This window comes from Leucoraja erinacea, chromosome 25 (assembly GCF_028641065.1).
Source record: "Leucoraja erinacea ecotype New England chromosome 25, Leri_hhj_1, whole genome shotgun sequence".
Taxonomy (NCBI): domain Eukaryota; kingdom Metazoa; phylum Chordata; class Chondrichthyes; order Rajiformes; family Rajidae; genus Leucoraja; species Leucoraja erinaceus.
The window spans coordinates 8,831,787-8,859,050 of record NC_073401.1 but is presented as its reverse complement, the minus strand read 5'-3'; the positions used below and the strand labels follow the sequence as shown (position 1 = coordinate 8,859,050).

At 41.0% G+C, this 27,264-nt stretch overlaps 2 protein-coding genes across 2 annotated transcripts in view; one reads left to right on the top strand and one right to left on the bottom strand.

The window, feature by feature from the left end:
- Nucleotides 1–913: 913 nt before the first annotated feature.
- On the bottom strand, nt 914–21,563 carry slc8b1 (solute carrier family 8 member B1). Its single transcript, XM_055655613.1, has 16 exons — nt 21,308–21,563; nt 20,378–20,589; nt 16,626–16,778; nt 14,581–14,633; nt 12,978–13,035; nt 11,748–11,862; nt 11,246–11,413; nt 10,997–11,107; nt 10,003–10,056; nt 9,497–9,633; nt 8,589–8,730; nt 6,789–6,910; nt 5,190–5,343; nt 3,456–3,536; nt 3,308–3,372; nt 914–1,770 (listed from the first exon to the last, which is right to left on the bottom strand). The coding sequence occupies exons 2-16, from the start codon at nt 20,573–20,575 to the stop codon at nt 1,582–1,584; spliced, it is 1,800 nt and encodes a 599-aa protein (XP_055511588.1). The 5' UTR covers nt 20,576–20,589; nt 21,308–21,563; the 3' UTR covers nt 914–1,581.
- A 312-nt stretch (nt 21,564–21,875) lies between these two features.
- Nucleotides 21,876–27,264, top strand: part of plbd2 (phospholipase B domain containing 2) — a 30,287-nt gene continuing 24,898 nt past the window's right edge. The window contains exons 1-2 of the mRNA XM_055655612.1: nt 21,876–22,132; nt 23,479–23,572. Of these exons, the coding sequence (XP_055511587.1) occupies nt 21,903–22,132; nt 23,479–23,572 (324 nt within the window). The 5' untranslated portion in view covers nt 21,876–21,902. The remainder of the gene's footprint in view (nt 22,133–23,478; nt 23,573–27,264) is intronic.

Below are 27,264 nucleotides of genomic sequence, written 5' to 3'. Positions count from 1 at the left end.
GAGAGAGATAGATCATCACTGGGGCATTTCTTGACTCAAGTTCCCAGCTTTCATTCATAATCCAAATTTTGGTTCTCCTAATATTATATCAATACGAAACAGCCATCACGTTGCTTCTGTTGACCTTGCATTGATGCAAATTTAACAAAAGCCAGCACAAAACATATGGAAAATTCATATTTTTAATTCAAACACATTGTGTATGCATTTGGAGTAGCACTGCATTTATGGAAAATGTCTGGTAGATTGAAGCTGCCAGAGAGATAGTTTCAAGTGGATGTGTACATTACTTTGTCTTTTATTAAACATTAAACTGTCATGAACGGTCTTGGCTTCATTTCAGTATTCAAAAAAAATGGTATGCAGTTCATTTTTCCATTCATTTATATTTCTACATACTTTCAAAATTTAGCATGGATCAAATGCTATATTTTTCTGCAATTTTGATTTCAATGTAATTAATGTACAGCAATGCTCTGGTTAGTACCCATTATATTCTCGTGCAAGAAAGCACTGCAATTGTTCGTTTAAATCGATGGAAAACACAAAATGCTGGAGTAACTCAGCGGGACAGGCAGCATCTCTAAAATTCACTGACTGGAAATATACACCGTTTTCTCCCAGATATGACCAGACCTGCCCATATCTCAATCTTTTGCTTCCCACCCCTCTCCACTCCAATACTTGCAACAACTGCAATTACATTTAGATTTTTAGACAGCTATACCATGTTGTGGAGTGGAGGAGAATGGTGGAATGGAAATTAATTCCACACCACCTAAACTATGATGTTGTGACCTTGGCAATCTCAAGTAAGGTAAAGCAGAAAAAGTTGAAATCCAGGCTCCGGTGTTCTGCAAAATATTCACTCGTCTTAAAAATAGAAAAATCAAACCCAACTACAAGTGACACAAACATTTAAATAGTAAAATTTATTCCACAAGTAAAAAGTTGTACAACAGCAATATCATTGAACATAAAATTCAGTTCTGAGGTCAAGTGTAATGCTGAGTGCAGACACTACAATAAATCTTACTTGAAAAACAATTCCCTTGTTCCAATTAGTACAAAAAAAAAGTTACCCAATTATTCATACAGTTCAAATAAACAACAAAATTCATATCAAGAGATGTCAAATTTGTTGGTACTCCAATGCGAGTGACTGACTGAATTCCAGCTTCAGTAATAAAGGCTTGTGGTGAAAATAGAGTTGTTTCTGTTTAAGGGGGTGAACATATTTTGAACATTGAAAAAAAAAAAAAAGATCCCTGTATTCCATCTTTGCTCAGCAATTTATGGACCATATATAAGTGAAGCAGCCTCTGTTTGTAGAAAACATCATTCTGTTCAACCTCGTGAACATACAGAATCAAAAATATAAATTGTCAGCTTCATTAAACAAGAGATTTTAAAGTAGAAATTAAGGTGCAAATTCTGTTCAGTGCTTGTCACATCCCCCATCCACCTAAACATTTAGTTTTCCAGACATCTGACAAAAGCTATAATTTAAACATAAATTCATGTGTGCAAAATGTGCCAGAACTATTATTTCACATCAGCCTATATCATGGACACCATAATTTAAATATGTATAATTTCAGCTTCAGTCAATAGTGCTATTATAACAAACATTACATAATAGGAGACTAAAATAATGCTGTATAACCGTGTGAACTTAAAGCCTTGAAGCGGGATCAATATAAATGACATAACAAGACTTAGGCCGAGTGATCCAACTAGAATCCAATCTAGGAGGCCATCGCATTTGATCTGGAGAAGAAATATGTAAATTAGTAAATTTGGCACTAGTATAAATTTACATTAAATTACTGTGGAAGATGTTTTAATACACAACCAAAATTGTGACTTCTGCAAAAATGAAACCAAAATTATGGAATAAGATTCAACCCAAATACAAAAAGGAATTCTTTGCAGATAAGATTTTGCTGTGTGCTTATAAAGCACATTTATGTAATACCAATTTTCACCTCATCTAAAATATACAAACATGTGGTAGATTGAAATGGCTTATAGTTATAACAAATCGATCCGTTTTAAATAAAAAATTCCAGCCAGTATCTTACTGTTAAACTTTAAAACCATACAATTTATGCAGCTCTAGTATTTTAGGGATAAGCAACGGACTTCAAATGAGACAGTCACGTTTATATTACAGTGAATCATATCATCTATCCTTAGTTCAGGAAATCCTGCTTTGAATGTCAACTCTGATTTATAGCAGTACTTTAAAAATTCAACTGCTTGTTTTCAATTGCTATTTCTTCAGAGCCCCTTCATGGAGATTGTTTGCTTCATAGTTAGACACAGCTTTTCTATCAATGTCCACTCCCTCCATTTTCTTCCATTCATCATTCCCTCGTGTTCCATCCTTACTCATCCACAAGCCTTGCAACATCCAGTCATGAGATCAGCCCTCACATACACAGTTCACTCCCTCCTCTGAATGCTTTTGCCAAATCCCCATCTTTCCATAACTTTTACCTTCCTCTGAATATTTATTGCAAAGTATAATCTTTGAACTCCAGAAATTACATACTCTTGCGAACGACACCACATTTTCCATTGACACTAATTTAATCTTGAAGAATGTTCTATCCAGAGCATGGCTTCCCAACTACATCCTTTGGTACACACTTCCATTTCTTAAAAGCACTCATTTGGACATCCTTTCTTGGTATAAGGATTTGTATCAAGGGATTTTTTTTCTTTACCCAGCTGATTATTTTGATATCTTGGCCTTTGTCCCACACATTTTCAGCTTAGAATTCTGTTTCAGAACCAATTTCTTTCCAATCACTACCTATTGTGTTAGAGTTTGGCTTGATTGTATTCATGTATAGCATTTTCCGACTTGATTACATAGCATGCAAGACAAAAAACTCTCAGTTAATCACGAGTCAATAATAAACCCTAACCTTTGAAGAAGTCTCGACCTGAAATGTCACCTATTCCTTTTCTCCAGAGATGCTGCCTGACCCACTGAGTTACGCCAGCAATTTATCCCTATCAACCCAAACCATTTTTGCTTTTCAACCATCTTCAAAGGTGCTGCAACACCTGACCCAAAATCAGCATTTACCCTGGGTTAAAAACCATTCAATATTCCCAGACCGATTACTCTTATTTTTGACCAGCAGCCTGTTCTTATTTCCCCTCCCATTATATAGAGCTGGCAGCTCCTCCAAGTTGCTGAATAATAGAGAACAAAAAAGTCCAGTTTTAAGTTTACTTTTCAAAAGCATGCAAACATGGTATGAAATAGTATATAGCAAGAATGGGTACACACCTCAAGGATGTTATTATTGTAGGGCATTTGAATGAGAGCACTTAAGCCTATACCAAACAGCATATCTACAGTGGAATTAAGGAACCATACAACTTTGAATAGCCTTTCGAATTTTATATCCAAATGCAGAAACCACAAGAAAGGATACTAAATATTATTCCACCGAAGCATGCGGCAATAGCCATCCGCGGGTATCCTTGTCGAGCTACTGTGATGTCGGAGAACAAATCTGGGGGAGAAAAGCATCAGGTTAATTTCGGCTTCAACCTCCACCCACTAAAGTGCTAATTTGATTCAAAGTGTGGCAGTGACAAACTCGACATTTGCACGCTGTTCCCAAAACAGCCACCTTCGCTTTGAAACTAGGAAACCCACCAGTAGCACACACATTTAGTTCCTCTCATTGTCACCAGCTTTAGGGAAGTAGCCTGACAAAGCATAAATATCCTTCCCCCAAATTAAAACCAACCTTCATAATCTTATTTAATATATAAAATGCCTCTTAAATAAGTTTCCCCCTAATGTAAACAAGCTTATTTAAAATTTCCCCTAGTCAAGACTCTTAAAGGTCACCCATCTGAAGGGTACCGACCCAAAATGTCACCTATCCATATTTTCAGTCTGAAGGGTCTCGACCCGAAACATCACCCATTCCATCGCTCCAGAGACGTTGCCTGTCTAGCTGCGTTACTCCAGCATTGGGTGTCTATCTTCGATTTAAACCAGCATGTGCAGTTCTCTCCGACACGCATCTTCAAAGATGCTGACTGACCCAATGAACTATTCCAGCAATTTGTGTTCTACACATTTAGAATTGATAATTTTCTCCAACCATCATTGCATTGACATTAGGCTCATGTTTCATGACATAAAAACATTACATTTCCTCAGCTGCCGGTCAGAGGCAGTTTGCGATCAAGCTGTATTCTGCCATCAAACTGCTGTTTCTCAGTGAGAATCCTTGCCACTCTGTTAATGCCTTTGGGATCATGCAGTATCTTTATGCATTGCTGGAGCCATCAAAACATTCCCCAGGAAATTAAAATGCAGTAGGATTAATCATGCATGTTAGACCAATGTATGCAGGTTTCCTTTCCTCACAAAGGACATGCATGTCAGACAGAATATTAAACACAATCTGTTAGTTTCACAGTCACCATGACTGATCCTAATTTTGTGTTCCAGTTTGATTCAATCGATCAGATTTCAATTCTCTAGCTGCCGTGGTGGGATTTGAATACAGGCGTTGTACTCCAGATCACTATTCCATTATCACAGCTACAATATTACTACTATTTATGTTTCAAATGTTGGAAATAAATATTTACAAATAAAATTGAAACTCGGCTAAAAGTGGAAGTGGCCATTCGATTCAGTATAGATCTGGAGTTTGGTGATACAGTGGAAACAGACCCTTCGTCCCAGTGTCCTCCTTGACCATCAATCCTCCATTCGCATTAGTTCCATGTTATCCCAGCTTCGCATCCTACACAAGGGGTAACCGACAGAAGCCAATTAAACTACAAACCCGCACATATTTGGAATGAGGGAGGAAACTGGAGAAAATCCACGCTGTCACAGGGAGAATGTACAAACTGCACTGACAAGTGCCCATAGTCAGGATTGAACCTGGGCCTCTGGTGCCGTGAAGCAGCAGCTCTCCCGCTGCATCACTATTGTAAAATATGCTGGCTCTTTACTATTAAAGTTGTCCAAAACTAATATAGCATTAGCCGCGGGTAAATGTTTATCTACTCTAACTATAGAAGGGGTCTGTCTCTACTGCAAAGTACATGCTGTATTAGCACTGAAGTGTTGATCATCTTCTGGCCATTTTACATTGGCTGTCAATGTCTTCCCCAGCCAGACCATAATAACATACCTCCAATACTGTTTCCCCAGGCGAGTAACGTCAATCCCAGAACAGTATTACTCAGGTTAAAAATTATTCCAAAGGCGTGTAAAAGATTGACGATCTCGATGGCTACACTGTTGATCAGTACGATGCTGAAGAAGAAACCAATAAAAGCAAATACCTGAAACAAAGACAAATATCTGTCATTTCTTGCAGGTACCGAATGTCGACCTTAGAAAGACATTCTCCCATTTTTAAGTAAATAATTGGTCCAATCAAAATGTTGTTACAAATGTTATGAATTTTAACCATTTTTAAATGGCAAAGGTCAAAAATGGGTTGGACAAAAAAAAAAGTCAGATGACCAGTGGCATGGCAAAGCATATCAAATTACAAATACAAAGACCACTTTTCAGATGGAGCAATGGATTTAACATCTAAGAATGGTGTGTAGAGTTAAAAGTTCAAAAGATTAAAAAGTGCAGGCTTGGCGATCGCTTCGCCCAACACCTCCGCTCTACGCAACAGTCAACCTGATCTCCCAGTGGCTCATCACTTCAACCCCCCCTCAAATTCCGAATCAGACCTTTCTGTCCTGGGCCACTGACATTGCCAGAGTGAGGCCCAGCGCAAATTGGAGGAACAGCACCTCATACCTCGCTTGGGTAGTTTACACCCCAGTGGCATGAACTTTGATTTCTCCAATTTCAGATAGTTCTCGCTTTCTTTCTCCTTCCCCTCCCCAGCTCTCCCACAGCCTACTGTCTCCACCATCTCCTTTCTTTCCTCCTCCTCCCCCCCCCACCTCCACCCCAACATCAGTCTGAAGAAGAGCCCCTTCTTCAGACTGAAGGGTTCCACCCTGAAATGCTAGCCAACCATGGACAGGATTGGAGGGATATGGACCAAGCACAGGCGGGTGGTACTAGAATAGCTGGGACATGTTGGCCAGTGTGGGCATTGAGCCAAAGGGCCTGTTGCCACACTATCATCCTCTGACACTCTTGCGCTTTTTGTTAGGTAAACCAGCAATGCAGTTCCTTGTTCCAATACAAACAGAGTCGAGTACAAATGCATCTGGAGATCTACTAGTAATCATAAACCAGGATTCTGCCCAAATTCAGGCAGAGAAATTAAAACTGTGCACCATAGAATAAATTGAAGTAAAATCACTGTTAAACAGGAAGATAAGATAAAGTAACAATGAACGATCAAAGGAAAATGTTACATCATGAAGCAAAATGCAGCCGCAGTCATTGTGAAATCATGTGGTTCATAACTACAAGACTAATCACGATGAAACATGCTGATAATTTTCCATTCAGCCTACATGTTCATTTAAGAACAATTAAAAATATGTAATTAAAATGGTTGTAATGCATATATTAATCTAGAAATAAAGACATTTTAGACATATTAAGATTCCATCAAGGTTTTGGTTGGGTTACAAACAGGAAAGGAATTTTTGGAATGCAATTAACAGAAAGAAATAAACTATTGTTCGGATTGAAATCCAAGTGGGGATTAGCCCAGTAATATAGAACATTACAATGCAAGACAGCATTGGCCCAGTAATGTAGAACGTCGTTCGAAACGCGTTTCATGAAATCTGGATGGATGGCTTACACAGTGAAACTTTGGTGGTGCCTCATTTTTTGTGGTGAAGAAAATGACCGCTGCTAAAACTATTGTAATCACCAGAACTACAGCCCACACAGGATACTGGCCACGGATGAGCAGCAATCCATCTAAAGAAAAGAAATTCTAGTTAAATGATCTCATGCAGACTATAGACAATATTTCTGTAGATAAACTAATTTAGAAACATTTTCATACAATTAATGTAGCGCATGCAACCTGTACAGCACATTAAAGTCCAATGAAAAATGCAGCCCTGTTTTTCTGATCTTTAAGGGCCCGTCCCACTTGGGCGTCATGCAGATGGCCGCGAAGATTTTGTACATCCCAAAATTCTGGGGCGGCACGCGTCACTGCCTACGACACCACGCTCGCGTCATGACGCGTAAATGATGTCGCGTAAATTACTCGCGAATGACGCCCAAGTGGGACAGGCCCTTTATAAGATACAAAAAGCAGCGATAAGCCTCAAGATACTCTTATTTCCCCACTTACTACACTTAAGCCCAAAAAAAACCCAATTACACTAGCAATCCAACTTGATAACCCAGTATCCTGAAGATACACACAAAATGCTTGAGTAACTCAGCGGGTCAGGCAGCATCTCTGGAGAAAAATAAATAGGTGACGTTTCGGGTCGAGACCCTTCTTCACACCCGAAACATCACCTAGTCCTTGTCTCCAGAGATACTGTCTGACCCACTGAGTTACTCCAACTTTGTTCCATCTTCAGTTTAAACAAGCATCTGCATTCCCCCCATCACACCCTGTATCTTGGTTCCCAAGGGTGTTCAAAAATCTATTGATGTTAGCAAGGCTGAACATCCTCAGTACTCAAGATTTACTATCCAAATTTAACTATGGACTAATCTTGCTCTTTATACGAGATACTCAATCCCAGACAGGCAGATTCTCTGTGCCATATCAAAGGGAAAATGTATCCTTTAAAAACATGAAGCTCAAAAGCAAGTGCATCTCGTGTGTGTGTGTGTGTGTGTGTGTGTGTGTGTGTGTGTGTGTGTGTGTGCGATGCGAGTGAGTGTGTGTATGCGAGTGTGTGTGTGTATGCGAGTGTGTGTGAGTGTGTAAGGATCGCTGGACAGTGCAGACTCTGTGGGCCGAAGGGCCTGTTTCCACACTGTATCGTTAAACTAATCCAAAACCAATTGCAGCGGAATTGGTTTTATGAAAATTGTACATAACTAGATTTAAATTGGCAGACATTTCAACCGCAAAGCAGCTTCCAAATCCCCTAATGTAATGTTGGGAGCTTGCAGTGCAAGTCCGTTGACCCCGATAATCATGCTTAGAGTATATTAATTAACTGTGATTAATTAATTCACAGCACCAGTATTTATCTCATTCTCCCATGGAGTACCAAAACAAAAAAGTACCAATAAATTAAAAATCTAAAACTCCTGTTCACTTGCAACAATAAAACAGCATGGGAGGGGAAAAAAAAAATTGTGCTTGTGGAATCAATGATCTCAATGAGTAAGCAGGGAAGGGAGGATGGAAAAACAACATCAGCTATTGCGCAAGTTGCCTAAATTCAGAAAGTGTTCTGCTTTTGGCTGACAATTCAGTTTGAAGAAAATCTAAATGTCAAGGAAAGCAACTCAACTAATAGTCCTTCTGCAAACGGTATGTCACATGTCCGGTTGTTTTAGAAAACTCCTTTTATCTACATTTGAGATATCAAATTTCAACCAGACCCACCCCAGATTTGTCCGAGCGTTACAATGTAGTTCTCTTATTTTAACACAGTAATGCAAACTAAATTCTTACAGTAGCCAGATTTAAATGCAAGGATGCAGACAAGCGAGCCGGTAACTATCTGTAGACAATTCAGGGGCCGCTTCCAGTTGTGATCATCTTGGTCAAAGTCAACCACAGGAATACAAAGCAGAAGCAAAAACTCAATTGGCAGCTGGAAGAAAGAAATTAAAGAGTCAGAAAGTTGCAGCTGAACATCGAAAGAATTTTTGTAACCAGTCAAAAATGAGGAAACTAAATCAAGGGAGAAGAGGGCGAGGCAAGGAAAATGGAAAGACTAGAAACCAGCAACAAAATTGGAAAAAAATGTATGACTAAAATTAGCTCTGGAAAATAAACAGTGATTTGGTTACAAGTGACTAACTCACATGCTGAAGTTTCAATTTGTCTTGGATTGCAGAGGGAAGGGAAGAGACGGCCATTATGGGAACTGAAAACTTCACCCAATTTATTTAAGCAAAATATTTGACAAAACTGGAGATTTACATTCTGGACCATTATAATGTTTCGCCTTCCTCTGAAAGTGAAATCAAATAGCAAAATACAGCATCTCAATGCAGAACGCGTTAACAATGGCCTCCAACACTGCAATTTAGAATTAAGCTTCAAGTACTAATTTTAAAGGAAGGGCGCCATAGCGGTAGATGCTGCTTTACAGCGCCAGAGACACGGGTTCGATCCTGACTACGGGTGCTGTCTGTATGGAGTTTGTACATTCTCCCCGTGACCGCGTGGGTTTTCTCTGGGAGCTCCAGTTTCCTCCCACACTCCAAAGACGTACAAAGGTTTGTAGATTAATTGGCTTTGGTAAAAATTAGCTCTAGTGTGTAGGATAGTGTGCGGGGATCACTGGTCGATGTGGACACAGTGGAGCGAAGGGCCCGCTTCCACGATGTATCACTAAACTAAACTCAAATCACCTTCAGACATTTGAAAATCTTCCAGGGCAAATGTTTCCTCCTCCATTTTTGAATGTCGATGGGATTAAGAGAGTCCAGCAAAATGGATTTGGTAGATCTCGATTCTTCCGACTCAATTAAAGATTGATACTCGCTTGCTGCAGAAAGAAAACTTTGGTCAGAAATACAGGGTCTGCACTATGGGATTTGCAAGGCAAAAGCAAAAGTCTACTGCAATGTCTTCCATTGAACTGGCAAGTACATTATATAACAATGGGCCAAAAACAGACCATGTCACAAACCAATTTATACAGGTTTAAAAGTATGGCACAGAAAGATCTCAACTTCAGCAAATTCTCCACATTACACATTTGGAAACAAAAATGTTGTAAGGATATGGGGCAAACACAGGCAGGTGGGACTAGGTAGATGGGGCATCTGGGTCGGCATGGGGAAGTTAGGCTGATGGGCCCGTTTCCGGGCTGTATGACTAACCCTAATAGTTTAGCTCAAGAAAAAGTGCTTACTGTCTTCAAGTGGTCTCCTGATAAGTGTTGGAATCTCATCGTCATTGCCATTAACTGAAAAACAGTAATTATATTGTTTACTACATCAAACAGCATACACATCTCAAAAGGACATAAAGTGCTGGAGTAACTCTGCAGCTATGGCCACATCTCTGGAGAATATGGACAGGTGATGTTTCAGGTCAAGACTCGTCAAGTTGCCCTGTATAGTACTAATTCTAGAGCATTGCTCTATGCTGCTTCAGTTTTAATAGTCAAGTAGAATGTTAAATAGTTATTGTTTAACACATCTCCCAATGCATCGAACCATGCTTGTGGCACTAGTCCTGGAGGAGATGAGGCGGGAAATGTAGAAGTCACTTAAAAAACCCACTATTCTTGAAAGATGAAAAGTTAATAACCATTTAACAAAGCACGCCACCATTAATCCACACACAAACTTAGCCTTCTCAAAATTAGCAACGTACAAATATGCAGCAAGCAATTAAGATGTGCATTTCATGAAACACTTCAATGAGATAAAACCCAATTTAGTGTAGGAAGGAACGGCAGATGCTGGTTTACACTGAATATAAACAAAATACTGGAGTAACTCAGCGGGTCAGGCAGCATCTCTGGAGAAAAGGAATAGGTGATGTTTCGGGTCGAGACTCTTCTTCAGACAGACTCAGGTGAGAAGGAATCTAAAGGCATGATGTGGTACGAACAAATCAGACCCGATACCGATGACCAAGGAGCCCACAATGGCCCATTGTTGGCTGTGGAGGTGATATCAAAGAGACATGAACAGTGAAGCTGGCAGGATGACCAGACGGTGGGGGAGGGTTACTTGAAATTAGAGAAATCAATATTCATACCACTGGGTTGCAAACTGCCCCAGCACCAAGTTAATGTGGCCACCACTTTCTTACTACCGAGGGCCTGAAGCCAATTCTGCAATTATAATTAAGATTTAGAAAAAATACAGTTAAACAGAGGTTGGCATTTCACTTACTTTCTGGATGATTGTTATAGAGAGAAGTCTGTGGCTGGTTTTTGCCCTTCTGGTAAATTACACTGCTTATGATTACCACAAGTACATAAACGGCATACAGGGCCAAGTAGCCTATGGAGATAAAATTTAAACTTCATTTCACAATGAGAGTTGAAAGACATATTGAATTACTACAAAATTCAATTGGATAGATTGACAGAAGCTAAAGTCAGCTGATGCGTCTTCCCCAAGTAAGCTCAAATTTCTCACCAAGTGCTTGTGCCAAATCAATACTCCCAAAGTAGATGACCAGGAATGCCCAGAAAACTGCCGCCATGTAGAAGGTAACGTCTCGGAGGAATGGTCTGGATGCCACTGTAAATGGTCTTGCAAGGCCAACACCTCCGGCAACAACTGTGGTCACAAATATACCAGCACCTGCAAAGTAGCACAAAGGTTTACATCTTAAAGTATTCAGAGCAACTCCTTCCGGACTTGAGAAGGCAACTGAACCACCCTACCAACAACTAGAGAGCAGTCTGAACTACTATCTACCTCGATGAAGACCTTCAGACTACCTTTGATCAGACTTTAGTGGCTTTATCTTGCTCTATCAACACAGCGCCTTCTGGATGTTATAACCGAATCCACTGGTTGTGGACTTTGGAAGGGGTAGGATGGGGACCCATAGTCCCGTTTATATCAACGGGGTCGATGTTTTAAATAAACGACACGTTAAATAGCCAAGTGAAAGTGCAAAGAAACAACTTACCAAACAAAGCTCCAATCGCCAGGCTTGCTGTTCTAGCATCAGAAAAGGCAGCCATTGCACTGAATAGATCAGGAGCTCCGTTACCAAGGGCAAGGAAAGTGACACCATGAATATACTCAGTCAAGGACACATGATGAATAAATAAGTGGTGTACAAGTCAGAACTATCTTTGCAAATAAACCAAATCTCAATTATCTCGAGCTAATTAAAACAAGTCTTGGGTGCACAAGCTTAGAGCTGAAAATTGGGAACAATTTTGAACATCCCAATATGAACAATATTAATGATAACAATTCACATTTAATATGAAAGGTGTATTTGAAAGGTTATTTAGAAATGCTCTATTTAAAAAAAGAGGATAAAACAGGTTTTTGATTCGCATGCCAAACTTTAAGAGAGTGCATGACATCGCTCAAAGTTCAATGCAATAACTCCAACCACAGAACGAGATGCAATTAAATATTTCCAGACAACTTAACTATACTTCTCAGTAACTTAGACCTGGTTTTCACAAAGTTGACAATTGCTTGTAAACCTCTTGCTCGTGGACCATTCACATGGGAGTACAGAACACGAGATAGAGGACAATAGTTACACACCGTCAAACATCTACAATTCAAACAAGCGGGACATTGGCTGGCCAACTATTACAAGTTAATATGTTGATCAAAAAATATCAGGAGGAAGCAGTGGAATTTGGAAGATACGCAATATCAAATAAAACAGCTCTTCCTAACAAGAGTCCCAATATATGGGTCAAGTACGCATTAGAGCTACCAAGTCCCAATATCAAGGCAGTCCTTATTATAGTAAAACACGAATAGCTGTGCAATGGATGTCAACTACTGAAATTAGGATAAAATTTGGAGGCTAAATAGTTTGAGACCAAAGTAGTGGGATGCCGTGGGTGGGGGGGAAAGATACAAACGAGGATCCGGCGGCTGTAATTGGGGGGAGGGGGTTTGAAAGAACAAAGGACCCCGCGCGAGGTATGTTGTTGGCACCCTTTATGTGGCGGCTCTTTGCATACCTTGGGGAAAACACAACAAAGAAATTTACAGGGACTGGTCACATATGACAATAAAGTATTCATTCGCTCATTCTTTTGCATTACTGATTATATTCTGGTCCGGTGTGATGTGCTGGGATAGCAGACAACAGTTTTTCTCCACTATATAAAACATCAAGCTTTGAATACATCCATGTATTCAAAGGTGATAAAAAGGATACTGCCACGTTATGTGACAACTTTAAACTTGTCGCTATGGCAGCCAAATTTGGGCAGAAGCTAAAGAGAAACAAAATGAACGAGACTTGCCTTTAGAACTTGTTTGAAGATCAGAACAGTTAAGAATTCAAGTCAAGTCAAGTTTATTTGTCACATACACATACGAGATGTGCAGTGAAATGAAAGTGGCAATGTTCGCGGACTTTTGTGCAAAAGACAAACAAATTATAAACACAATCATAACACACATATTCTTTTACATAATAACTAATGGAAGGAAAAACATTCAGTAGAGTTAGTCCCTGGTGAGATAGGCGTTTACAGTCCGAATGGCCTCTGGGAAGAAACTCCTTCTCAACCTCTCCGTTCTCACCGCATGGCAACGGAGGCGTTTGCCTGACCGTAGCAGCTGGAACAGTCCGTTACGGGGTGGAATTATAATTATAATTATCTCCACTGCTAATGAGGAACAGAAACATTTTAAAAGAGAAGTGGGTAAATATCAAGAAATGTAGTGCATAAAGAAATGACTACCATGTGGGTAGATTTTCTAGAAACAGCACACGCAACGTGGACTACTAACGTTAATTAAACCTACAACTAGCAACTAGATTTAAGCCAGAGAATATTCACAGAGCAGGAAAAGATTTTGAAGAGGGTAGCAAAAACATTTAATGTACAAAACTGAGGCATTTGAATTCTCCAATTTCAAGTAATACCCCCCCGCCCTTCTTTCCTGTACCCCTCCCCACACCCATTCTCCTGACCCCTCTTCCCTCCAACCAATATCGCTACCTAACTTTACATTTCCATTCTCTCCTGTTCATATCTAGCCTTAATCATTTCACCCATTGTTCCAACATCTACCTATCCAAACTACCTTTGTTCACCCTTTGTCTGACACACTTCGTCCTGCCTCTCCTCACTCCTGGCTTTCTCCCCCAGCAACCAGTCTGAATAAGGGAACAAAATGTTGGAGTAACTCTGCGGGACAGTAGGAATAGGTGACTTTTCGGGTCTTCAGTCTGAAGAAGGGTCCCTATCCAAAACATCACCTATCCATGTTCTCCAGAAACGGTGCTTGACCCGCTGAGTTAATCCAGCACGTTGTGTCCCTATCTATTGTGATCTCTTTATCATAAAGCTGTAGAACAGAACAAATCGTAATCTCACCAAAATCTAGAGTGTCTGACCAACAATTTCCCGTCACGTGGCGTTTCAGAACACGAAACTAATACTACCACCCAACATACAAAACTTTGTTCTGCATAGTTTAGCCTGGAAAGGTTCTGCATTAGATTGAAGCAGAAACATCTTTCTCTACTTGATTTACAAGCATTTTCAGAAACCTGATCTCAGTCAATTGCCTTTAACTATATGGCATTTGAATCTTAATTTGAGGATTACAAAATTTAAAAAAAATTACACTGAAGAATGGAAAACACCAAAATCTTTTAAAATTCACAATTTTAAAATTAACTTCAATAATTACAAAAAGGGAACAGGATAGACAAAGTTCCCATAACAGTCATGCAGAAAGAGTGGGTAAGCAAAAGATTCGGTTTAGGCAAGGAATTATATTAAGCACCAAAAGTCAGCACTTACAATTTTTCAGCTGTGATTCCAAGGAACATGAATAGATAGATCAACCAAACTGCCTGTGTAAAAGTAAAAGTATGAAGATACAGTTGGACCTTACTTTACAAATCCTACCTTTTATTGTCAAGCATTTTCTAATCCCAACCCTAAACAATTTGAATGCAGCTACTTGCATTCTAGTCCAATGTACAACCACACATTTTGTCAATGTACAAATTTTACAAAAATAATCAATTTAACATGTCCCAAAAATAGTATATCAAGGATAACCCAAAGCAACAAAAATAGAACTCAAGAACTTTGGTTTTATGCAGTTCTAACTCAAGGTGTTAATGAATTATCTTGTAAACTGGGGCTAAGGAAAGAGCGTGCACGTCATGGCCCCGTTTCCACCAATCTTTCCACCACTACGCACAAAAAGCGCAAGACGCCATTGTATGCGGATGCCGAGAAGTGCGTTCAACTCTGGCTGAACTATTTCTAATCTTGTGATGTGGACTCGATAAGAAGATCTTGTAAACTGGCAGTGTTACAAGTAAATTGAGCGCAGTGCAAATGCACATAATGAACAGGAAAGATCAGTTGACGACCTTTAAACATTGATCAGTCACATCAACTGATAAATCCATTTGTGGATTTTTTGAGAGCAACGCAAAATTTGGATTTGAAATCAACATTGATAATCACAGACTAAGCCCATGACAATGACTAATACTCTCTGCTACTCAGTGTGCATGCACGATATTGGAAAGATCGTCACATGAATCAGCAAACATGTTAGGTCAAATTAGTGGAGTTGAGAGCAAACTGTTGCATTAAAAAAAAAATCCAAGAAATATCTCTCTAATTCAAATTATTTTTAAGAGAGGGGAAGCCATGCCCGTGATCCCAAAGAAGCCTGTAGAAGGAACTGCTAAATCTTAAAAGGAAACTAAAGGTAAATAATTGGCCAAGGATAGCAGGAGCTCTTGGTTTTAAAAACAGTAAGCGGCCTAACAGAGCGTGAAACCCATAGTGAGATGGGTTAAAAAGACACAACATTTTAGAGCCTTAAATGATTAATGTTGGAGTCTAGAAAATGGATGGTGTTACGATAGTGTTACGATAGTACGACATTGACACATTTAAAAATAAATTGGATAGGCATATGGATGAGAAGGGAATGGAGGGTTATGGTATGAGTGCAGGCAGGTGAGACTAAGGGGAAAAAAAATTGTTCGGCACGGACTTGTAGGGCCGAGATGGCCTGTTTCCGTGCTGTAATTGTTATATGTTATATGGTTATATGATAGTACAGTTGAATGCATGACTAAAGTAATCGTATACGAGGGCAGGCTTCCTGCAGCATTGGAGAAGAGGGTTGACAACACAGGCAGATAGGATTAGCTCGGAATGCTAACATGGTTAGCAGACATGGGTTGAAGGGTCTATTACTGGGATGTTCTAAAGACTGAGGTTCTGATCAGAGGGCTGAAAGACAGCCAGGAAACCAATGAAACTTGTTGATAGAAATTGCCAAGTTTTATTCATAATGGGTCAGCCTCCCTCCCCCCAAACCAACGTCTTGCATCACAAACTCTAGACATAAAAGCCAGCTAAACTAAAACCCCATTATTATTTAAAATATTAAAAATAGTAACCATCACCTTGTGCCCCACAGACACTACTTTATTGGAGATGTTCAAGGTCCAAACTGGTGCAGGGCCAGCATGTGGACTTGAATAGATGGGGATCTTAGTTAGCATGGACATGTCAGGCCGAAGGGTCCATCGCGTGCTATATAACTCTATGGCTATGTGCAGGTACTGGAGGAATTCATTGACCAACACTGGATCCCGCAAAGAGCAGTTAACACATTTGCAACCTCCATATTTTTGTGGAAATTCAGACATTGGAGAAAGTTGTTTAGAACATTTTTCTGCTAGATGCAGCTATTTCAGTTGTTAATACAATGCAATACTGACAACCATAGTTTAGCAGTCCATGATACTAATGACAGTTGACAACAATCTTTGCATTTACTCAATTCTACCAATATTGGCAACACTTACATACAGCACAATGGCCAGAGGCAGCAGATCATGGCAAAAGCCACAGACAGCCCCTTGGAGGTAATCAATAAAGCCGCTCCCAATTCTGCAGTCTTCCGTAGCTTTTACAAATGAACACCACTGGGACCCATTCAGATGCACAACATTGCGACACTAGAAAAGAACCAAAATATAGTTAGTAGATTCAACATTTACCTCCTGCACCCATGCAGAACTCATGGACTTCATTAACTTCACCACAAGTTGTACATAAAATGTATTATGAAAATATATATTAGGCACTTTGGTGCCATATGACTGTACTTACTTCTAATAAAATAAAATATAAAAAAAAAAACAAACAAAAAAAAACTTCACCACCAATTTGCATCCTGCACTCAAATTCACTTGGGGGACCATCTCAGCCACGTCCAGCCCCTTTCTTGATCATCATTACTTTTTGCTTATCTTTCATTCATATGTTTTACATCTCTCTATATCACCATGTATCTTTCTCATTTCTCTTTCCCCTCAGTCTGAAGAAGGGTCTCTTGACCCCAAAACCCCAGCTATTCCATTTCTCCAGAGATGCTGCCTGACCCAGCTTTTTGTGTCTACTTTCATGATAAATTCCCATTCTTTCTAGTGTTTGGCACTTTCAAAATGTCAAATTACTTGACTGTAGGCCATTGATAAAGGTGACAGAAGGAATTGCAGATGCTGGAATCTTAAGCAAAACACAAAACACCAGGGTAATGCAGATGGACAAAAATGCTGGAGAAACTCAGCGGGTTAGGCAGCATCTATGGAGTGAAGGAAATAGGCGATGTTTCGGGTCGAGACCCTTATCCGAAAATATCACCTATTTCCGTTGTTCCATAGATGCTGCCTCACCCGCTGAGTTTCTCCAGCATTTTTGTCTCCCTTCGATTTTCCAGCATCTGTAGTTCCTTCTTAAACAGGGTAATGCAGATGATCAGTCAGGATCCGAGGGAATATTCAGACAACCCTTCATCTGAAGGACCCAAAACAACACCTACCTATTCCCTCACAGATGCTGCCCAACCCATTAGTTTAATCTGGCACTTTGCGTTTGATTTAAATGTAGCTGTCGTTCTTGAAAACATTATTTGTCAGTGGCAGGTAGAAATTAGGGATCTTGCATACATTCAAATTAAAGCGAGTCGCATTTTGTTAAATGGCTTTAATACAGTTTGAGAAGTTAGACATTTTTACTCAAACTGCAAATCGAGACAATGCAACCAAACTACATTTATAATGCTAGATCAGATGCTATCGTTAGGCTCAATTTTAAAAACCATTTAAGCGAGTCAAGATATAGGTTTTGATTAAGAGACACGTTCCTTAATTAGCTCCCCCTCTCCCAGGGCAATTTACTTGATTCTCTCAAATTAACATTTGACAGATTTTCACATGGAAGTTAAGCCTGCCCCAAAATCCTAGTGAGAATTTCAAATTGAAATACTTTCAAAAAGGCAACTGGGCACAATGCCAAATGGCAGAACATTGATTGATACAGGTGCAGTACAAAGTGAGTTTGTACGTTCAGATAAAAATCCAGAGATCAAACCATATTCTAAAGAGAAGGGGGGGGGGGGGGGGGGTCAGTGTAAGAGATCCTCCACCAGTAATTGTAATCTTGATCTCCTAGTTGCCAAACACTAACTGCCCTTCCCATACTGACCCCGTCCTGGGCCTTCTCCACTGTCAGTGAAGCCACATGCAAATTGGAGGAACAGTACCTCATATTTTGCTTGGGCAGCTTAAAACCCAGAAACATCACCTATTCCTTTTTGCCAGAGATGCTGCCTGACCGCTGAGTTACTCCAGCATTCTGTGTCCATCTTTGATGTAAACTAGCATCTGCAGTTTCTTTCTACACGATAACAGTGGTCAGTTTTACTCCAGTTTGTGGGATCTTGCTGTGAAAGTGGGCTGGCATATGGCCAGATCACACATCATTGCCAAGTCATTTTCAGACAATGCCCAGATGTACGAAAGATACTACACAAATGAATTGTCTCTATTGTTGGATATCAAACGGCACATCCATACCAGGACACCCATGGAAAGGGTACCAAGCAAGATTTATTTACAAATTAAAAAGCCACATATCAGAAATTTGGGCTTACTCAAAGATATTCAAATATTGAAACTAACAATCACCTTATTTCCAACTTTGGAATAGCATTCAATTTGGTTTATGGCATTTCCCAATCATTAACATGGCCTGCTGCAGATGTAGTGTACAAACAGACTATTTGAAACGAGAAAACCAACATCCATTCATCAATTTACCATGAAGCAGTCTGGCAAGGATAAAGGCCAAGACAGCAACTGGAAGAAAGAGCACGTTTTACATATCTTCCCCATGACATTGGGCCATCATCAAGTGCCATCTCAGAGCATTTCCATTCCCCAGTGTATTTCTTTGTTAGATTCTCTCATGTCAAATAACTCCATCCCGATTATTCTACTACATAGTCCTCTGGTCTAAATAATTTACAGTGGCCAATTTATCTACTGAACAGTAAGTGTTTTGGACGGAGAAGGAAATGGGAGCACTCAGGATATCCACAGGGAGGTCATGCAAACCCCACACAGACAGCAGCAGAGAGGAAAATGAAACTCAGGTCACTGGTGCAGTGAGGCAGCTGCACTACCTGCTGGGCAACTGTGCCACTCATACAAGGCAACACCTTGTAGTTTCAGAGTTCGGCAAGCCAAGAGGAACACCACAAAGATTGTTACAGGAAAGTCTAATATTAAAATGCCACTAGATGGATGGGTAGGGGGAAAAAGTTGCTGCTCAACTTAAAAACATTGTTGCAAATAGTGTTTGCTTACCGATTTAACCAAATGTATCAAGAGGATATACTATAATCTATTATTTAAATTTTGAATGTTTATGGTGCTCAAGAACTAAATAACAGTTGGACATTTTTTGCAGGATGGAGCAGTCCTTCCCCATCCCAAGAGAAAGAGTTTGGCAAGCATTCAACAAGGATACATTTGTCTTTAACCATAATTGTGGGCATACTGTTGTCTAGCCAGTGCTGGTATTAGATAACATGGCCCAATACCCATAGACCGTTGTGTTTAAGAAGGAACTGCAGATGCTGGAAAATCGAAGGTACGCATAGACTGTTAGCTGTTGCTTGAGTTTTTAGCTGTGAAGACTAACAAAACTTTATTTTAACCATGGCACGATAATAAAATAATTCACCCCAACCCCCATACTAGATCTTACACGCCTACAACAGCAACATGCCACAAACCGACGGTCAGCTTCCACAAATATCGGGTAGGGCACTCCACTCCACTAACACTTTGCAAATAGTGCTCTAATTAAAGATTCGCCCCCACAAATATGGTTTAGAATGTCTCCAGTAAAAAGACATCCGGCCGCCACCCTGAAGACAGGGCAGTCTTACGATCTTGGAGCGGTCGCACTCATACAGGAAGAACATTACCAACCACAGTGAAACTGGCGATAAAGGCAGGTCCTTGAATTGGCGAGACCGCAGCGTTTAAAAAGCACCACACAATTAATTGCAAGACGTCAACGAAAGTCATTCCCAGCTTCGGTCAAGCCGGAGATATAAATAGCTGGACATGGCAAAGCGTTCCTTCAACTGTTGACAAGAACCCATTGCAGAAACATTGAAATAGATCATGGGGGAGGGGAGGGGAGAATCAGCTTTTGCTGCAGTACTATAAAAACATTTGGGGTCAAGGCATGCATAACATACCTCCATTGACCGACTGGCGCCTTCAAACAGACTAAGCGAACTTGCATTAAAGGTGTTTTCAGAAGAATAAGGTTCAATTATTCCACCCACGTTGACAAGTGGATATGATTCCGCCGCTCCCGTGGGCTCTCGTGAATCGCACTGGGCAGTCCCAAGCCAGAGCAGACAGCAGATCACAGCAAGGTCTCTTGTCTTCATGTCTACGGTTCAGTCTACACAAAGAATACAAGTCAATGCACTTTTAATTTGCAATTACCACTGTGCGGTCATTACATGAATGGGAAGTCGCCGGGGAAGAGCGAATTTCATTAACGTTAATGAACTCAGAAGGCGTTTCCATCTCTGGTTTAGAAACAGCTGACCCAGACAGAGGCGATTCACGCAAATAAAGAGAGAACATAAAAGCAGGTTATAGAAACATAGAAATTAGGTGCAGGAGTAGGCCATTCGGCCCTTCGAGCCTGCACCGCCATTCAATATGATCATGGCTGATCATCCAACTCAGTATCCCGTACCTGCCTTCTCTCCATACCCCCTGATCCCCTTAGCCACAAGGGCCACATCTAACTCCCTCTTAAATATAGCCAATGAACTGGCCTCAACTACCCTCTGTTCCAGAGATTCACCACTCTCTGTGTGAAAAAAGTTCTTCTCATCTCAGTTTTAAAGGATTTCCCCTTTATCCTTAAGCTGTGACCCCTTGTCCTGGACTTCCCTAACATCGGGAACAATCTTCCTGCATCTAGCCTGTCCAACCCCTTAAGAATTTTGTAAGTTATACCTTGGTTCGAACCCTCATTGTTCACATCAGGAAGTAAATATTACAATAAATACCAAGGGTTATACTTTCACACCGACAATTATTTAGCGATAAATCTTCTATCCTTTTGCTTCTCTATTTATAAACCCCCCTGGAAAGGGAGAACTTACGGATGTAACACCTCCCGCTCCACTAGACAATGACCCTGCAACACAAACAGGAGCTCCGCATGTCCTTATCATTTCATCTCCCCAATTAAATCAGTTCAGCTCCAATTAACCCACGAGACCAGGGGGCCAGCACCGGGACAGTTTAGTTTAGTGCAGCCTGCGCCCTGACACATCCAGCACTGACTGAGTGTTTGTTCACCGTCAACTTCCAATCATTGGGATTTGACACCAAGGCAATTACGTCGGATACTTGTTACCTGCTGCATTTCGCACTGTGAAAAAAAATGCAAAAAAAAACCCCCGTCGGACAAACCTTGATAGAAATATATATATCATGTGTGTGGATATAAAGATAACATTTGCAGCACGAACATGCAGATGGTTACATGCGGTACAGCAGATGCCGGGGCCACGTGACGGGGGGGACGGGGACGGCGCATGACGATGTTGTCTGGGGCACGTGATGGGGGGGAAAGCTGCGGCCATGACCACGTGATGCGGTCGGTGCCTTGCGGCACGTGATGGGGACGACGGGCCGGTGGAATCACGTGACGCGTTTCGACAGACTCTGAATCACGTGACGGGGTGGTGAAACATGGCGGCGGCTGTCGGGCCCGAGCGACCCCGATGCCCGGCGCAGCCCAGGCCGGCCGCTCTGTTGCTGCTCCTCCTCACGGCGCTGCTCCAGCCGCTGCTGGCGGCCTCCGACATCCACTTCATCTCGGCGGTGCTGGACAAACACGGCGGCAGGCTGAGGGTGGTGCTGGGGCTGCGGCGGGACGGGGTGGCGTGGGGCAGCTTCCGGGACGACATCAAAACCACGGGGTAGGAGCGGTGGGGAGAGGGTTGGGGAGGGAGATAGGGGGGGGTGAAGGGCTGGAGAGGGGGAGAAGGAGGATAGTGAACCCTCCAGGGGTTGAGGGCTGGACGGCTTGGTGACACTGAAAGGTGGGGAAGGGGAAGGTGGAGAGGTGAGGATAGGAAGAGTGAGGCACAAGAGTGAAAGGAGAGGAAGAATGGGGCAGAGGGATGAAGGGAGGGGAAGAATGAGGTGAGGTGGGGGAGAAGAATGGGACAGGGGTGATGGAGGGCGAGGTGGAAGAGGCCAAGGAACGGTGAGGTGCATGGGGAAGCAGAGGTGTAAGGAAGAGCAAGGTGGATGGGGTTGAGCAGGACTGGAGGGGATTGGTGAACTGGAAGAGATGGATGTGGGTGGATTGTATAAGGTGGCGCGGGGGTAAACAAGGAAAACTGGAGTTGTGGCTTTTGACTTACCTGTGCATTAATGTTGTCTACTATTATTATCAATAAAGTACCAATAAGGCAATTTTCCAAAAATTAAATGCATAATTTCCAAAATAATTGAGGTTTGTTGTCGAATCATTAGGCCTCTTGACATGTCACATTGAATGAGGAGGAGTACATATGAAAACTGACCATTTCTGTTATTGAATTGAGATTTCAAAAGATTTAATTTTTATGTTTGGAAGGTTTTCATGTAATGTTGAATTGTACAATTTTACTTGCTTTGGGTAAAAATGTATTATTTAAAGTACAGGGTGAATTTATTGTACAGTTTAGAGATTATTATTGTTTCCTCGATATGGTAGACTGTAGCACAAGAACCTCCTTCTCAATCAGCTTTAACGAATATATATATAACATGAGATAAAGGATGCACACTGATTTTCTTGAGTTGCAACCTAAAACATTGACTATCCATTTCCCTGTCTGAAAATTTTTTTTTGGCAACAGATTCCAACATTTGCAATTTCTTGTGCCTCCATACAAACATTCACCTCCCCTCTTTCCCCCCACCCCAAAAAAATTTTTTGGTTTTTACATGGTTTTACCTTTCCAAAAACTGGCAGGTTCTTGCCGGTCTTTCAATGTTATCAGTCTGTTGGCAGTGTTTGAAAATATTGTGAAGTACTTCAGTCTGCCTCAGGAAATAAGAGGTAGACTTTGGACAGATGGGTCTAAACGATCCGATGATTATTATTCATATTAACCTCCATTGTACACTTGGTTTAACTCTAATAGTAATTCAGGGTTACAGAAATTACTTTATTTGTTGGAGAATACTAAGGCTTGCCATATCATTTCAATTTATTTTATTTATATTCTGCACTTTTAACCAATGATTAATTTACTATTTTTGTTCTCTGTAGCTGGGCCTACCTTGAACTGACTACAAATGGAACGTACAATGATAGTATTCAGGCTTATGCTGCAGGAATAGTGGAGGCTGAGATCACACGCCCCGTAAGCTTTTCTTGTTACTCTGAGATTCTAGTTCACTATAGAACAAAAAGACACTTGATATAGATGTACATAAAGAGTGGCAGTGACCAGATACAATAATTAGTATACTAATGAATATGAAATGACCAAAACCATATGAAACTCTGCTATCTTGTTTCACGAAATTGAGAATGCTATAGAGATCTTTTGGTTGATGTCGCAGTGTACTAATCCCAGATATACTTGAAAGGAGAAATGTTGCACCATTTTCAGTTAAATTTGTGGTTTTCAGGAAGATGGCCATATTTGGTTCACAGGAAGCCTTCATCTCAAGTGGAAGCAAATCAGACTGTTTGACTAGCAACTTGGCGGAGCTAGTAGAGCTGTGCCTGAGCGCCAGAGACCCTGGATTCTGTTTGCGCGGAGTTTGCACGTTTCCTCCAGATGCTACAGTTTGCTCCCACATCCCAATGACATGTGGGCCTGTGCTGGTCTCTATAAATTGCTCCTAGTAGGGAGTGGATGCTAAAGAGGGATCACATAGAATTGGTGAGAACAGACCGAAGGGCCTGTTTCTATGCTGTTTCTTTCAACTCATTTTAACGTAATTTAAGAATACTTTAAAATATTAAAGCAAAATTATTGAATCTTATCTTCTCCTTTGCCTGCCAAGTGTTTGCCTTACAATCCTCATAAAATCATTGATCCCTTGTTCTCTTTTTTGCATCAGACAGCATCCCACACAAGAACCATTGCCATCCATCCCCTGACATTCCAGACATTGTTCATCCCACACTCACTGGATCACACCTAGGCAAATTGACCAAACTGCAGACTTGCAGAGATGCAATGTCTGGAATGCCAGGGTGTTTAATATGGTGGGCATTTAGGTAGTTTGTAAGATGTCGTGCTCCATCCACTAACTCTACAGGAAAGCTGTTTGTATAGTTTTAGATATACAGCGTGGAAACAGGCCATTCGGTCCATTGAGTCCACGCCGACCAATGATTACCCGTAGAGTAGTTATATCCTACACACTAGGGACATTTTACAGAAATCAGTTAACCTACAAACCTGCACGTCTTTGGAATGTGGGACGAAGCCGGAGCACACAGAGAATACCAAGGCTGTCATAGAAAAAGTGAAAACTCCATACAGACAGCACCCATAATCAGGATCGAACCTGGGGCACTGGTGCTGTAAGGCAGCACCTTTACCGCTGCACCACTGTTAATATGTTCACATCCAAACCAGGTTTCAGCTGCTGAGGTTCCAAACCCCACACTGCATTTCGGAAATACTTTTCAGTTACTGGCAGGTGCAATTGAAGAGAACATTTGCAATAACTGTCTTTCCAGTCACATCAGCTGGAAATCTCCTTTCTCGAAGTTGGTCCGAAATCTCTTGGTATGACCTCCTCGCTTCAGAGGTGGAAGATGAAAATGTGGAATTGTGCTTGAAGGTCTTCAACGGTGGGATTCGCCTTCAGCAGGGCTGCGTTTCTACAGAGGCCTTGTTGATTTTTAAACGGAGCATTCGTTTTGTGACTTGTTGGAAGTAATCCACTCAAAGATGGGAGGTACAGAGGTTGTCTATGCCCACTGGGGAAAAAATTGCATCTAACCTTATTTAGGCTCCCCACTATACTTGGCTCTTGGTATTATGGCCTGAGGTGGCCTTAACACTATTTAAGAAGTTATGCATGTCAGCAACAAACCGGGCCTCCTTCACTCTTTCCATCTACCAACCTTTCATCAGATTGAGCCTTTTTTTCCTGAACCTCACTGTTTTATCAGGCCACAACAATCTTTAATATAAAGCCATCTGCAAGACCTGCAGGAAGGAACTGCAGATGCTGGTTTAAATCAAAGATAGACATAAAAAAACAGGAGTAACTCAATTGGACAGGCTGCATCTCTGGAGAGAAGGAATGGGTGACGTTTTGGGTCTGAAGAAATGCCTTGACCAAAAAGTCACCCATTCCTTCTCTCTAGAAATGCTGCCAGTCCCGCTGAGTTACTCCAGCTTTTTGCGTCAATCCACAAAATCTATTCAGTCAAAGGTATTGAACCTGTGTCAAAAATAATGCCTTTTGTGCATTCCACCTTGTGGGGATACATTTATAGTTTCATCAGATTACAATAAAAGGGCAGCTAGTATAGACTCAATGAACAGAATGGCCTCCTATTAGATTGTGTGAAAACATGAAATGAAATATAAAATTGAGCTTCCTCCCCCTCATGCCTGCAGTCACCTTGTCTGGATGTGCAGGGCCTTTCTTAATCCCAGAAATGTGCTTTTGGCAACAGATACTCGGGTAGCACAGTGAGAGGGCCCTTTCTCTAAAATGTCACGCAGCCTTTGAAATCTAGCAAAGATTTACTGGCCACAAATACTAAACAATTTAAAAAGAAACTTTCAATGTTGGATCTTAAGGGATATTTATGAACCATCAATATATCAAGAATCAAAACAAAAAGTAAACACACTGGAAAATAAAATGTTCACCAAAGCTGAGACTCTGCTCTCTGCATTGTTCTGGGGAAATGCTCCAAAAGGATGGCACAGTTACACAGCTGGTGGTTATCTGGGACCAGAAACCTGAGACCTATGACCTAGGGACCAGGGACCAAAGACCTGGGACCGATCCTGACCTTGGTTGCCGTCTGTGTGGAATTCGTACAGTCTCCCTGTAACCACGTGGCTTTCCTCCGGGTGCTCCGTTTCCTCCCACATCCCAAAGATGTGCGGGTTTGTAGCTTAATTGGCCTCAGTAAATTGTCTCCAATGGATGCGAATGTAAGATAACATAGGAATCCTAGGAACATAAATGGGTGATTGATGGTCACCATGGACTTGATGGGCTGTTTCACACTTTTTAATATTTAAAAGTAAGGTAAATTGAAGTGCCCATAGAACCACAATGGAAGCAGATTGCCATTGATCAGAAAGGATTGCCGAAGAAAGATTTCTGTGAAAGTGACATGGATAAGTGAGTACTATAGTCTGAAGAAGGGTCCCAACCCAAAACGTCACCTACCCATGTTCTCCAGAGATGCTGCCTGACCCGCGGAGTCACACCAGCATTCTTTTTGTTGTAAACCAGTATCGTCTATACAAGTGAAGTTGGTTTTCTAACAGCATTTTATAACGTCTACATAAATTTTGGAAGCAAGTGATTACAATAATAGCTTTTATCCTTTTAAATGTGCATGCAGATTAATTTGCATTTTGTGACAGTGATCATTTGCATTTAGAAAGCGCCTTCAAAGTGGTAAAAGATCTCAAGGAAGCAACCAAAATTTGATGCCAACGATGTTAATTATTATGACTAAAGCTTGTCCAAAGAAGTTGCATCTTAGGAGGATTTTAACGTACAGCTCAGAAGCTGATTTTATGGAGAGCATTCCTGAAGCCAAATACCTGGATAACTTGGAGTTGGATGTTGAGTTTTGGTCACCCTGCTATAGAAAATATGCCATTAAGCTAGAAAGAGTGCAGAGCATATTTATAAGGATGTTGTTAGGCCTCAAGGGCCTGAGCTACAGGGAGAGGATGGGGAGGCAAGGCCTTTGTTCCTTGGAGCACTAGAGGCTGAGGGGTGATCTTATAAAATCTCAAGGGAAGTAGATAGTATGAATGCACAGACACTTTTTCCCAAGATAGGAGAATCAAGAACTAGAGGGCATAAGTTTAAGGTGAGAGGGGAAAGA